At 45.4% G+C, this 12,273-nt stretch overlaps 1 protein-coding gene and 1 pseudogene across 1 annotated transcript; both read left to right on the forward strand.

The window, feature by feature from the left end:
• Nucleotides 1-455: 455 nt before the first annotated feature.
• LOC119367714 lies at nucleotides 456-1,817 on the forward strand. The gene is made up of 3 exons (XM_037633152.1): nucleotides 456-708; nucleotides 791-1,535; nucleotides 1,651-1,817. Exons 1-3 carry the CDS (start codon nucleotides 460-462, stop codon nucleotides 1,683-1,685), a joined length of 1,029 nt encoding a protein of 342 aa, XP_037489049.1. The 5' UTR covers nucleotides 456-459; the 3' UTR covers nucleotides 1,686-1,817.
• Nucleotides 1,818-2,300: 483 nt separating this feature from the next.
• Nucleotides 2,301-4,017, forward strand: LOC119360880 (annotated as a pseudogene).
• The last annotated feature ends 8,256 nt before the right edge of the window (nucleotides 4,018-12,273 follow it).

The following is a 12,273-nucleotide window of genomic DNA, read 5'->3' on the forward strand; positions in this document are numbered from 1 at the left end:
CGAGTTTTCTGTAATCCTGTTTTCAGAAAAACAAGTATTAGTCGTTTTTCATAAGACGGAGTTTCCTGGCTTTGTGGAAACAGAGTTCTCCTTATCCACGTATTTGTTGGAGGTTCCAAACAAGGTTTTAGTCTGTTAGGCGGTTAGACGAGTCTACGTAAAATTAGTTCGGCTAATCCTACGTATCCAAACAAGGCCTAAGTGTTGTAGGCCTTAAAGAAACCTGGATGCAAAATTCTCAGATTTAATTAAGTCTGCTCCTTTCAATTTGTAACTAAACTCAAGCTTATATCTAGTAGGTTCGTTCTTCATTGAAAATCAATTTGTTGCCTATGTGTTCTGAAGTAAAACTGGAATATTTGTTACAGGAGGCCATTGTATACACCTCCACCTGAAGCACTTTTAAGTTTTGGTCAATTCTCGCTGATGCACAGTACTTACAATATTCCACCACAGGCAATGTCCCATCCTGAACAAGGATACCAAAGTTTGGAGAATTTGCACTTTGTTGGTGCTACTTCATCGGATTCCTTATCAATGCCACCATCGCCGCCGCAATCTAAAGAGAAAAAAGTTCCATCTACTGGTGTCAAAGTGGCTTCGTCTTCTTCCAAAAGGAAAAGAAATATCATCAATATTGGTGATGATGTAGTGGGCGAAAGGACTGTGCAGCGTATGTCCTATACACCCGAGGAGTATGAAAGATTGGTAACCACAATCATTTGCTCAATATTGTTTTCTTTATTCTTCTTGCTTGTTAGACAAACTAAGTTAAATGTTCACTATGTAGGCAAGCACTTGGCTGGAGTGTTCAACTGATCCTATCGACGGAAATGGAAAGAAGGGTGAAAAGTTCTGGGATGATATTGCTGCTCTATACAATAGTACCACACCAAACAATCGAAAGAGAGACCCCAATCACCTGAAGCAAGAGTGGCAAAGGACTAAGAAAAGGCTCAGTCTTTTCCATGGTGTGTGGGTTGCTGTAACTAGTGTGTATCATAGTGGTTACAAGCCTGAAGACCTGGAGAAATTGGCCTTGGAGAAGTATGAAGCCAACAACGGCCATCCTTTCCAACATTTGACACTCTGGGCAAAACTCAAGGCTGAAGGGAAATGGCTATCGTGTTACAATAAAATGAAAGGGAATGAAGAGAAGAGTACATCTGCAGGGACCAATCTTGCAACAAATGCAGTCGATTTGGAGGGAGAGGAACGCCCACCTGGTCGTGATACATCTAAGGTTGAACGTACAAGCAAAGGCAAGTCAGGTGTCTCTCAGGAACTTGGAGAAAGATTAGATAAGTTCATTGAGGTTAGCAATCAGTCCGCGGAGGATCGCCAGAAGGTGATAGAGAGCCAGTTGCTTCTTTCAAATCGACAACTTGAAACTGCAAAGATCAATAGCAGGGCAAAACTGATGGATTCTTATACCAATCTGCTGTTAGCTGACACGTCTAAGATGGATGATTTTGAAAAGGCTCAGCGAGTTATTACCCTGAAGAATATGCAGACCACATTATTTGCAGATTCAGGTAATTTTCTTGGTTGACACTGTCCCCTAGTACATGTGAGTGTGACATTGGTGCAAATTAATAGTTGCACATAATTTTGATAAACTGGTTTGTTTTTCCCGTTTCTTTTGATTAGGTGATCAAGGGGAAAAGAATACCAACAATTTCTAATGGCAAACGGCTGGAAGATGACCATGCTGCTACTTTTTGATGAACGAAGATGCCCATTCAGCTACTTGTGATGAATCGGTTCTGCTGCTTGTACTTTTGGCATTTTTAACTTATTACTAATCAGTTACTTTTGGTGATGGTTCAGTTCATGGAACTTATCAGTTACTTGTCGTGTGAACCTGATGCTTTATATGCTCATGATTAATGTTGGTGTGAACCTGATGGTTTGTGTGCTCATAGTTTAATGTTGGCTCTATGTATTCCCAAGCCTGCACTATATGTACGACCCATACTAACAGCCTAGTGTATCTCTTCTTTCTCTTCCTCATTCACAAGATGTCCCATCAAGCGGATGATGCTGATGAAGGAAACACCATAGATCCTACCACCCTGTACACACTCGATGATTACCTTGCCCAACAAGACATCTTACACTCGTTCGCCAAGGAAATCGCAATGGAAGTGAAACAAGCTCTTGAAGCAAGACCTCTTAGCCGGAGTGGTCCGAGGACCTATATGAATAGGCAGCGTGAAGAAGCTAATGAGTGGTTAGTTAGTGATTACTTCTGCGAGAATCCTCTCTACAACGCCAAAATATTCCGTAGAAGATTTCGAATGAGAAGACCCCTCTTCGGGCGTATCGTCCATGCACTAGGTCAGTGGTCTCCGTATTTCACATTAAGGAGAGATGTTGTTGGTCGTGAAGGGCTCACTCCGTTGCAGAAATGTACGGCGGCTATTCGACAATTGGCATATGGTACCCCCGCGGACGCTCTAGATGAGTACCTCAAGATTGGTGAGAAGACTGCCCTCGACTGCTTGAAGTTGTTCTCAGAAGGCGTTATTTCTATATTTGGTGATGAGTATATGCGAAGACCCAACACCGAAGATGTGCAACGTTTACTTGATGTTGGTGAGAGTCGTGGTTTTCCTGGAATGTTAGGAAGCCTTGATTGTATGCATTGATGCTGGGAGAAATGTCCCATTGCGTGGAAGGGTCAATTCACTCGTGGAGATAAAGGCGTTCCTACTCTTATTCTAGAAGCAGTTGCTTCGCATGATCTTTGGATATGGCATGGCTTCTTTGGTGTTCTGGGATGCAACAATGATATCAACGTGCTTAATCAATCGACATTGTTCATTGAACAATTGGGTGGGCATGCACCTCAGGTGAACTATCATGTTAATGAGAAGGAATATCAACATGGTTATTACCTTGTTGATGGGATATATCCTGAATGGGCCGCATTAATCAAGTCAACACCGATGGCCCAGATAGAAAAGCACAAGTTGTTTGCCAAGCACCAAGAAGGGGTTAGGAAGGATGTGGAACGTGCATTTGGTGTGTTGCAAAGTCGATGGTCTATTTTACGTCACCCCGCTCGTTTATATGCTCGGGGCGATATCAAGAATGTTATGACGGCTTGCATCATCATGCACAACATGATAGTCGAGGATGAAAAAGAAGAGGCGGCCAATATTATTGATCTGAATTTAGAAGCAGACACATTGATAGTTTTTCCATCGGTCTTTAATCATGATGCCATGCCAGCATTTGCTGACGTACTAGAAAGAGATGCTAGCATCCGTCATCGCCCGACACACAAAAAACTAAAGGATGACTTGGTCGAGTATATTGGAAAAAGTTTGGGTCGCGATTACGATAGATTATGTTCATATATTTTCATATATTTTGATGTTTTATATTGGTGCTTTATGTATGGATCTATTAAAAAAATCATCATGCCTTTATGCATGCGTGTACCAACAAGCCTAATTTGCACTGAGACAATGCCACAAATAAGCTACAGCGCTCAAATACCACCATAGACCCCACACAACAATAAATATTGTTGTTTATGATACTACCCTTATGATACCATGCATTACGGAGGTGGTATCATAGACTAGTATCATATGCATGATACTAGTCTATGATACCACCCATTACAACCAGCCTTAGGGTTTCTTATAAGGCATCCAACAAATATAAAAATGGTATTTTAGGTGGACAATGAACCAACGAACGAATATTTGAAGCAAACTCAAAAGCTGCCACATTTATTTTGGATCAAGAAGGAGTACCGTGTTTAGGCACCTAAAGTCAAAAAAACAAATTTGGCCCCTCAAACGTTTATGGACGCGCCAGATCAGCGTGCGGGCGTGTCTATTTTGATTCCATATTTTTCTATTTACGTAGTCATGTCACTCACTCTTTTGCTTATCTATAATACCTAAATAGTTCATCCCCACTATCTATTTCTCTTGACATGCAGCCTATCCAACTCAGCATTATGCCACATCAGCGTCCTTTTACAAGTGCATGATCTGATTTTTTTTCCTAGACTTCAGGTTTTTAACGCCCGACCTCTCCTCTCCGCATCTGATTATCTTCTGTCTCTTCATCCACCATCAGTTTCCTCAACATCCCCGCACTGCATCTCCTCTCCATTCCCCATCCACTCTGACCCCAGCCATATTCTTGCTCCACTATCGCCGTTGCAACACCATGGCCACTCCTCTCCACCCCTTCGCATCTCCAACTTCCTCCATGTGAAGCCACTGCCCACTCGCCAGCCGCCATAGGGCCCCTCCTCACCGCCGTCATATGGGGATGAAACGCCGGAGTTCGTTCGTCCTTGGAGCACTAATGGTGTCCAAGAGATTCGGCTCAGTATTATGATCCCCATCTCTCTCTCTCCCTCTCTCTCTCTCTCTCTCTCCCTCTCTCTCCCTCTCTCTCTCTCCCTCTCTCTCTCTCCCTCTCTCTCCTGCTATGATGCCTCGTAACTACTCATCTGATCTAATGTCTTTGTAGACAGGGATTCCCTAGTTAATTTCACCATCTATCGATTTTCCATGACTCTCTTTAGTCTTTACCTTCTACGGCTGAGTATCTTAATTCTTCACAATCAGGCAATCTGGAGATGCGGACCATGGGGGGGTGCGTAGAGAGATGTCCATGGTTCCATACTTGACGGTGTGACCCTCCACAAGCTAGAACCTGAAGAACGTGCACGCTAGCACCATCTTCACATGCAGGTACGCTGAAACTTTGCCCAGGTAGATTCGCAGCCCCTCCTTGAACAGCGACCCATGGCGTTGCGCACCGTCGCCGGCGATCCACTGCTCTGGCCGGAAGCTAGCAGCGTCGGGCCTTCAGTTGTACTGCACCTGCCCCATGGACTAGGGAACGTACATCACCATCCGCCGGCGCTCATCTCCTTTCCTTCGATGGCGTCGATGACCTTGCCCATGAGCCGGTATCCCTTATATCTCCCAATTACGTCCCTGGGCTGTTTATTTTGCTTCCTGCATGTATTTTTTCGCTCATACAATTGGTTGAAATTTGGAGTTCCTCTTCCTTATGTACGTAGCTTCCTCATGCCATTTGATTGATATTGAGTTGTACATAAGACCGCCCTACTATCTTACTAATTTATCGTGAGGTTATCCTTCATGGTTTGCAGATTATTATTTTTTAGGCACAGAGATGCATGGATGTCCCTATTAAACAAAGATTTTTGTTCTAGTGATTCCATAATGAAGAAAGAAAGCGCAAACATTGCCATGCAAAGGACTATTTGTTAGATAATGATTTCTCGCGCATGCATTTTTCTTCCTTTCTTGCATAATTCTCCAGATTCTACCTTACAGTGGCATTTATCACTTTTCAGGTAAAACGATGAGTTATCTTTGTTTGTTCCAGGAGATATATTGATGTAGGGCGAAACCCTAGGTGGACGATCTTTCACGTTTGGAGTGGATCCTACGGGGAATCACGAAGATCACGCGGAAGCACAAAGGGGTAACACGGGGAAAACGAGAGAAAATCACTAAACCGACATGGAATCAATCACACGAATGCTAGATCACCGAACACAAAGAGATACATGAGATCCAAAGTCAACAAAGGTAAGGATACAAAGGAACCGATCTTCTCCGTGAGGAGGTCTTGGGGTCTTCCCTAGAAAGGGGTCTTGAATCCGCTTGGGGGGTCTTCTCCGAAGAGGTCGTGAGCTCCGAGGAGAAGTAACCAAGTGGATGAGCAAGGCTCTCACACAAATATGAGCTAAACCAATGCTAACCCTGAAACGTACGGGATGAGGGAGTATAAATAGTTTACGGGGCGGAAGGGTACACGGGCTTCGGCCCAAGTGGCTGCGCGCAGGCAGGGCCGAAAGTTCCGAGCTAGGACGGAAGTTCCGGGCGCCGGAGGTTCCGGGCAAGGTCCGGCCTAAGCCGAAAGTTGGCGTGGCTGAAGCTAGGCTGGCGTCCGGGAGCCGGAGGGTCCGGGCAGGCCGAAAGTTCCGGTGGCCGGAAGGTCCGGGCCAGGTTCCGGGCAGGTTCCGGGCTAAGCAGAGAGTTGGCATGCCCGGGTTGGTCGATGTCGAAGGAGGCCGGAAGCTCCGGGTGGGCCGGACGTTCCGGGGGCCGGAAGTTCCGGGCTTTGGCCGGAAGTTCCGGGCTGTCTAGAGAGTTGACGCATGTTGCTTCTTCTTCAGCGTTGCACCTGATCACACACAGAGTTTCCATCTGAGGTAGTAGCCATGTCTCGTGAGTAGGAAGAGGGATTTCGGAGAGGAGCGAGTTCACCTTATCTTCAATAGCCTTAGCTCGAGCTCGTGTCATGGGTCCAAGTGGTGTTGAGGGAGATGTAGATGCGTCCATGGGGATGAGTGAGGGATGCTCCGCATCATCCCCCCCCCCTTGGGAGAGATCCGACCTCGGATCAAAAGCTTCATCTCCGTGGTATGGCGTGAGGTCCTTGACGTTGAAGATGTTGCTCACATTGTACTTGCCTCGTGGTAGGTCGATCTTGTAGGCGTTGTCGTTGTAGCGTGCTAGCACCTTGAAAGGTCCATCGGTTCGAGGGAGAAGCTTGGACTTGCGTTCGTTGGGGAAGCGGTCCTTGCGAAGGTGTAGCCACACTAGATCACCAATGTCGAAGACCATGGGTTGCTTGTTGACGTTGAGCTTGGTTGCTAGTCGTTGTACTTGTCGCTCTATCGTGTGACTTGGATCTTCATGCATCTTCTTGATGTAGCTTGCACGAGCACTTGCGTCGATGTTTGTGCGCTCTTGTAGAGGAAGAGGTAGAATGTCCAATGGGGATAACGGGTTGAAGTCGTAGACGGCCTCGAAAGGGGACTTGCCGGTAGTTGAATGTCTTGCACGGTTGTAGGCGTACTCGGTGATGGGTAGACATGCCTCCCACTCCTTGATGTTCTTCTTGATCAACACGCGAAGTAGAGTGGAGAGTGTACGGTTCGTCACCTCCGTTTGGCCGTCGGTTTGAGGATGGTATGTCGAAGAGAACAATAGCTTGATTCCAAGTTTGGCGCATAGTGTCTTCCAAAAGTAACTCAAGAACTTGACGTCGCGGTCGGAGAGGATTGTCTTTGGGACTCGATGGAGACGCAAGATTTCCCTACAAAAGAGATTTGCAATGTGTGAAGCATCGTTTATCTTGTTGCAAGGGATGAAATGTGCCATCTTAGAAAATCTATCCACAACAACAAACACGAAATCCTTTCCACTTTGAGTTATAGGCAAACCAAGTATAAAATCCATGCTAATGTCTTCCCAAGGTTGATAAGGAATAGGAAGGGGCGTGTAAAGACCATGGGATTGAGCTTTAGACTTAGCTTTGCGACATGTAGAGCACCGGTTGGTGAAGCGTGAGACGCCACGGAACATCTTGGGCCAATAGTAGTCCTTGGAGAGCGTGGAGAAAGTCTTGTCACGTCCAAAGTGTCCCATGAGTCTGCCTCCATGAGCCTCTTGCAAAAGGAGCAAACGAAGAGAAGACTCGGGAATGCATAGTTTGTTAGCTCTCATAAGATATGCATCCTTGATATAATATTGTTCCCAAGAAGTATGCATCAAACACTTAGCATAAGGAATAGCAAAAGATGGATCATTAGCGTACAAGTCTTTGATGTGCTCAAAACCAATAACATTCAACTCAAGTTTAGTGACAAGCGTGCATATGCGTGAAAGCGCATCCGCCATAACATTTTCTTTACCCTTAATGTACTTGATCACATATGGGAAAGATTCAATAAATTCACTCCATTTGGCATGACGCTTGTTCAACTTAGTTTGACCTTTTAAGTACTTAAGTGTTTCATGATCGGTATGGATGACAAACTCATGAGGTCTAAGGTAATGTTCCCAAACATGTAGCACACGCACTAAAGCATATAATTCTTTTTCATAGATGGGATATTTAAGTTGAGCACCGGAGAGTTTTTCACTAAAATATGCAATGGCTCATTTTTCTTGCATCAAAACTCCGCCGATTCCGGTACCACTTGCATCACAATGAACCTCAAAAGTTTTCTCAAAGTTGGGCAAAGCGAGAATCGGAGCATGACTAAGCAAGGACTTTAGCTCATCAAAAGCGGTGGATTGCAAAGATCCCCAAACAAAAGGAGCATTCTTCTTACTGAAAGCATGTAAAGGAGCGACAATTGTGCTAAAGTCTTTCACAAAGCGTCGATAAAATCCTGCTAGACCAAGAAAACTACGCACTTGTTGCAAATTGGTGGGTTGGGGCCAATTTTTAATTGCCTTAATTTTGGATTCATCAACATGGACACCCTTGGAAGAGACAACAAAACCCAAGAAAACCACTTTGTCAACACCAAACGCGCATTTTTTCAAGTTTGCATAAAGGCGTTCCTTGCGAAGGGTTTGCAACACAGATTTAACATGATTAATGTGCTCTTTCATGGTTTTGCTAAACACAAGAATATCATCAAAGTAAACCACAACAAAGACTCCAATATAAGGTCGAAGCACATGATGCATAAGACGCACGAAAGTACTGGGTGCTTCCGACAAACCCATAGGCATGACTAACCACTCATATAAGCCACATTTGGTTTTGAAAGCGGTTTTCCATTCATCACCCTCTTGTATGCGAATTTGATAATAGCCACTTTTAAGATCAAATTTTGAGAAAAAGTTGGCTCCACTAAGTTCATCAAGCATATCATCTAAGCGAGGAATGGGATGCCTATATCGAACGGTAATAGCATTTATGGGTCTACAATCGGAACACAAGCGGAAACTTCCATCGGGTTTAGGCACAAGTATAATGGGAACGGCACAAGGGCTTAAGCTTTCACGTACATGACCGGTGTCGATGAGTTGTTGTACTTGCCGTTGAATCTCCTTGGTTTCTTCGGGATTGACTCGATATGGAGCTTTGTTTGGAAGTGGCGCTCTGGGGATGAGGTCGATTCGATGCTCAATGCCTCGTAGTGGAGGTAGACCCAGAGGTAGCTCATCGAGGAAAACATCTTGGAATTCCTGCAAAAGAGATTGAAACACTAAAGGTAGCTCATGAGAGTTGTTAGTTGTTGGCTCTCCATCCTTGCACACAAGGACAAAGTGCATCACACTCGATGGGTTCTCACCCACTTCTCTCATCTCACTTTTGGTGGCAAATAGGATGAGGTTTTTCTCTCTAGGCGAAGAGGCGCTCAAGTTTGGCTTGTGGCTCTCACTCACTTTTGGGTGGGTCATTTTCTCACTCTTCTCTCCATGATTGGTGGTTTGCTTGTCGGCTATCACTTTACTAGGAGACATAGGTCGTAGCACATATTCCTTCCCTTTCATCTTGAAGCTATAGTGGTTGGTACGCCCGTTGTGGAAGACACCACGGTCGAATTGCCATGGTCGACCAAGAAGGAGGTGGCAAACGGTCATTGGGACCACATCACACTCCAAAGTGTCCTCATATGCACCTATTTTGAAGGAGACTTGGACCGTATGTTCAACTCATATAGTGCCGGAGTCACTTAGCCATTGAACCTTGTAGGCGTGAGGGTGTTTCCTCTTGACCAATTGAAGCTTGGAGCATAGTTCTTCACTTGCCAAGTTGTGGCAACTACCTCCATCGATGATGACCTTGACGGACCTTCCATTGATGCCGGCCTTAGTGTGGAAGATGTGGCATCGTTGGTCTTCGTCTTGTTGATGTTGAAGAGTCAAGACCTTGGAGACAACAAGAGCGGGGCTCGAGTCCTCATCACAAAAGACTTGATCATATTCATCCTCGTTCATGCGCCGGTGCATGGCCACTTGCTCAAGAGCTTCCATCTCCTCATCGCTCATTGAGTCATATGTGCCATCATCGTTGAGGATCATGGTGCGCTTGTTTGTGCATTCATAGGACTTGTGGCCTCGGCCGCCGCAAGTGAAACACTTGAAGGAGCTTGTCTTGACGGTCTCATCGGTTGGAGTAGATGATGAAGCACGCGACTTGAAGTTGCTTGTGGTAGGAGGAAGACGACCTGAACTTGCCGAAGTTTTCTTGTAGCTTGACTTGTCGTCGTTGCTTGTAGAAGGCTTGGTTTATGTAGATGTTGGAGGAGTCGTTGAAGAATGGTTGTTGGAGAAGCCGTAGGTCTTGGATGAGTACTTGGCGTACTTGAAGTCATCTTGCACTTGACGTTCCGCCTTTGTAGCTTGATGCACGAGCTCAATGAGGTTGGAGTAGGGTTGGAAGTTGGCGATCTTCTTGATGGGATGATTGAGTCCATTCAAGAATCGTGCCATTGTTTGCTCATCATCTTCTGTGACATTGGCTCGAATCATGACAATCTCCATTTCCTTGTAGTATTCTTCAACACTCTTTGTTCCTTGCTTGAGGAGTTGTAGCTTCTTGAAGAGATCGCGGTTGTAGTAGGTTGGCACAAACGTGCTCGCATGACTTCCTTCATTTGAGCCCAAGTGGTGATGGGTGGTTCACCTCTTGCTACACGGCGCTCAAGGACTTGTTCCCACCATATGAGCACATAGTCTTGGAACTCAAGTGATGCCATAGCGATCTTCTTCTCTTCCTCATAGTTGTGCAAGCGGAAAATTTTGTCGACCTTCAATGCCCATGAGAGGTATTCTTCGGGATCATTGCTTCCATTGAACTTGGGCATTGTGAATTTGAGCTTTCCATAGTGTTGCTCTTCATTGTGTTGTTGGCGATGGTGATGATGACACCCTAGACGTGGAGGGTAATCATCCTCATGTTGCTCTAGGCGTGGAGGAAGTCCATGATCAACTTGCTCTTATTGAACTTGAGGTTGAGGTAGAGCTTGACGAGCTTGTGGAGGAGCTTGTGGAGCTTGATGTGCTTGTGGAGGAGCTTGTGGAGCTTGACGTTGCACACGCGGTTGGTAGTTCCTCTCTTGGATTTCTTCTCGAAGAGCTTCCTCTTGATTGCGTCATTCGCGATTGCGGTTGGCGATGGCTCGACTTGATTCTTGAAGGGCACGTTGCGCCTCAAGAGCTTGTGCTTCTCGTTGTTGTTGTTGAAGACGTTGAGCCTCGGCGTCTTGTTCCTCTTGGTGTAGACGCGCTCGTTCTTCCTCTTGGCGTCGTAGTCGTTGCCGTTCTTGAGCTTGAGCAAAAGTGATTTGGTTTGATTGAGGACGAGGGACTTGCTCATCGACTTGCTCTTGTGAATGCTTGTCATGTAGCGGGTTGCGAGATGCATGACGATCTTGACGCGCGGCTCGTCGAAGAGTGTTCAATGACGGTGTACTTGAGTCGGAGAAGGTGTCATCGGAGTGTCGACTCAAGCGGCTCCGTCTTGAGGATGTAGAAGCAGAAGGATGTTGGTTCCTCATCAAGGCGCGAATCTCGTCCATTCTCGCATCATTCTCTTGCTTGTGAGCGTCGAATTTGTTGTCGAAGTAGTCCCTTGTGCGTTGCTCGTAGAGTCGCAAGTCGGTGGCGAGGTTGTCGATGCGGTCGCTCATAGCTTGTTGCTCTTGGTGTAACGCCCTTTGAGCACCAAAGAGGTGGCTCTTTGTGACGAAGGATGACATGTCGTCGCCGTTCTCGATAAGAGGTGGATTGGTAGAAGAACTTGGCCTATCCATCATTTCAAGCAAAATGTAAGTGGTAGAAGGAAAAGAACGTGTACCAAATGTACCTTGACCGAAGTTGAAGATGAATCAAGTTCACTCAAATGCGGACAATGAAATAGCACTGTTGGTACCAATTCTTATCGGTTCTCACACCTACACACGTAAAATCTTATGGTGGAGCTTGGTTAGGATGGTGGCACAAAATTTGATGCAATAGTAAGTGAGCTTCAATAATGTTGGAAAAGAGTCACAAAGTTGCAAATGCAACAAGTAGACCAAGCAAGTAAGGGTACACAGACACACACACACAAATAGATAAGTGGGATTGTGCAATCCAAAAGTGAGCCAAAATGTGGAAACCACGAAAATGCTCTTGTTGCACAATACTAGAGAGACGCTAGCACGATTGCACAATAGGCGGATACGGAACTTGTGCACAACCTACTAGGCAAAAATGCAACTATCTCTATCCCACGTATGTTATATGTATTGTATTCCGGTGCAATGATCCAAGATGATCCAATATGACAATCTTAATGTAGTATGATGCTATGGTTCTTGTTCATAAGCTCTTTGCTTATCTTTCCTCTTTGCTTAAAAGCTTGGGTGGCTCTTTCACTTTTGAGCTCTTTTCTCATGAAAAACTTCACGAACCAAAATAGCAATTGTGTATGCGATGACAACTTTGTGACACACAAGTGGATCCC

The sequence above is a fragment of the Triticum dicoccoides genome, chromosome 2B, assembly GCF_002162155.2.
Source record: "Triticum dicoccoides isolate Atlit2015 ecotype Zavitan chromosome 2B, WEW_v2.0, whole genome shotgun sequence".
NCBI classification, from domain to species: domain Eukaryota; kingdom Viridiplantae; phylum Streptophyta; class Magnoliopsida; order Poales; family Poaceae; genus Triticum; species Triticum dicoccoides.

What these genes read in the sequence shown, in the direction of transcription:
- LOC119367714 (XM_037633152.1), top strand. Translation starts at nt 460, where the DNA reads ATGTCCCATCCTGAACAAGGATACCAAAGTTTGGAGAATTTGCACTTT. An exon ending in CCGAGGAGTATGAAAGATTG is followed by an intron (nt 709 to 790) that starts GTAACCACAATC and finishes TTCACTATGTAG; the next exon opens with GCAAGCACTTGGCTGGAGTG. An exon ending in CACATTATTTGCAGATTCAG is followed by an intron (nt 1,536 to 1,650) that starts GTAATTTTCTTG and finishes TCTTTTGATTAG; the next exon opens with GTGATCAAGGGGAAAAGAAT.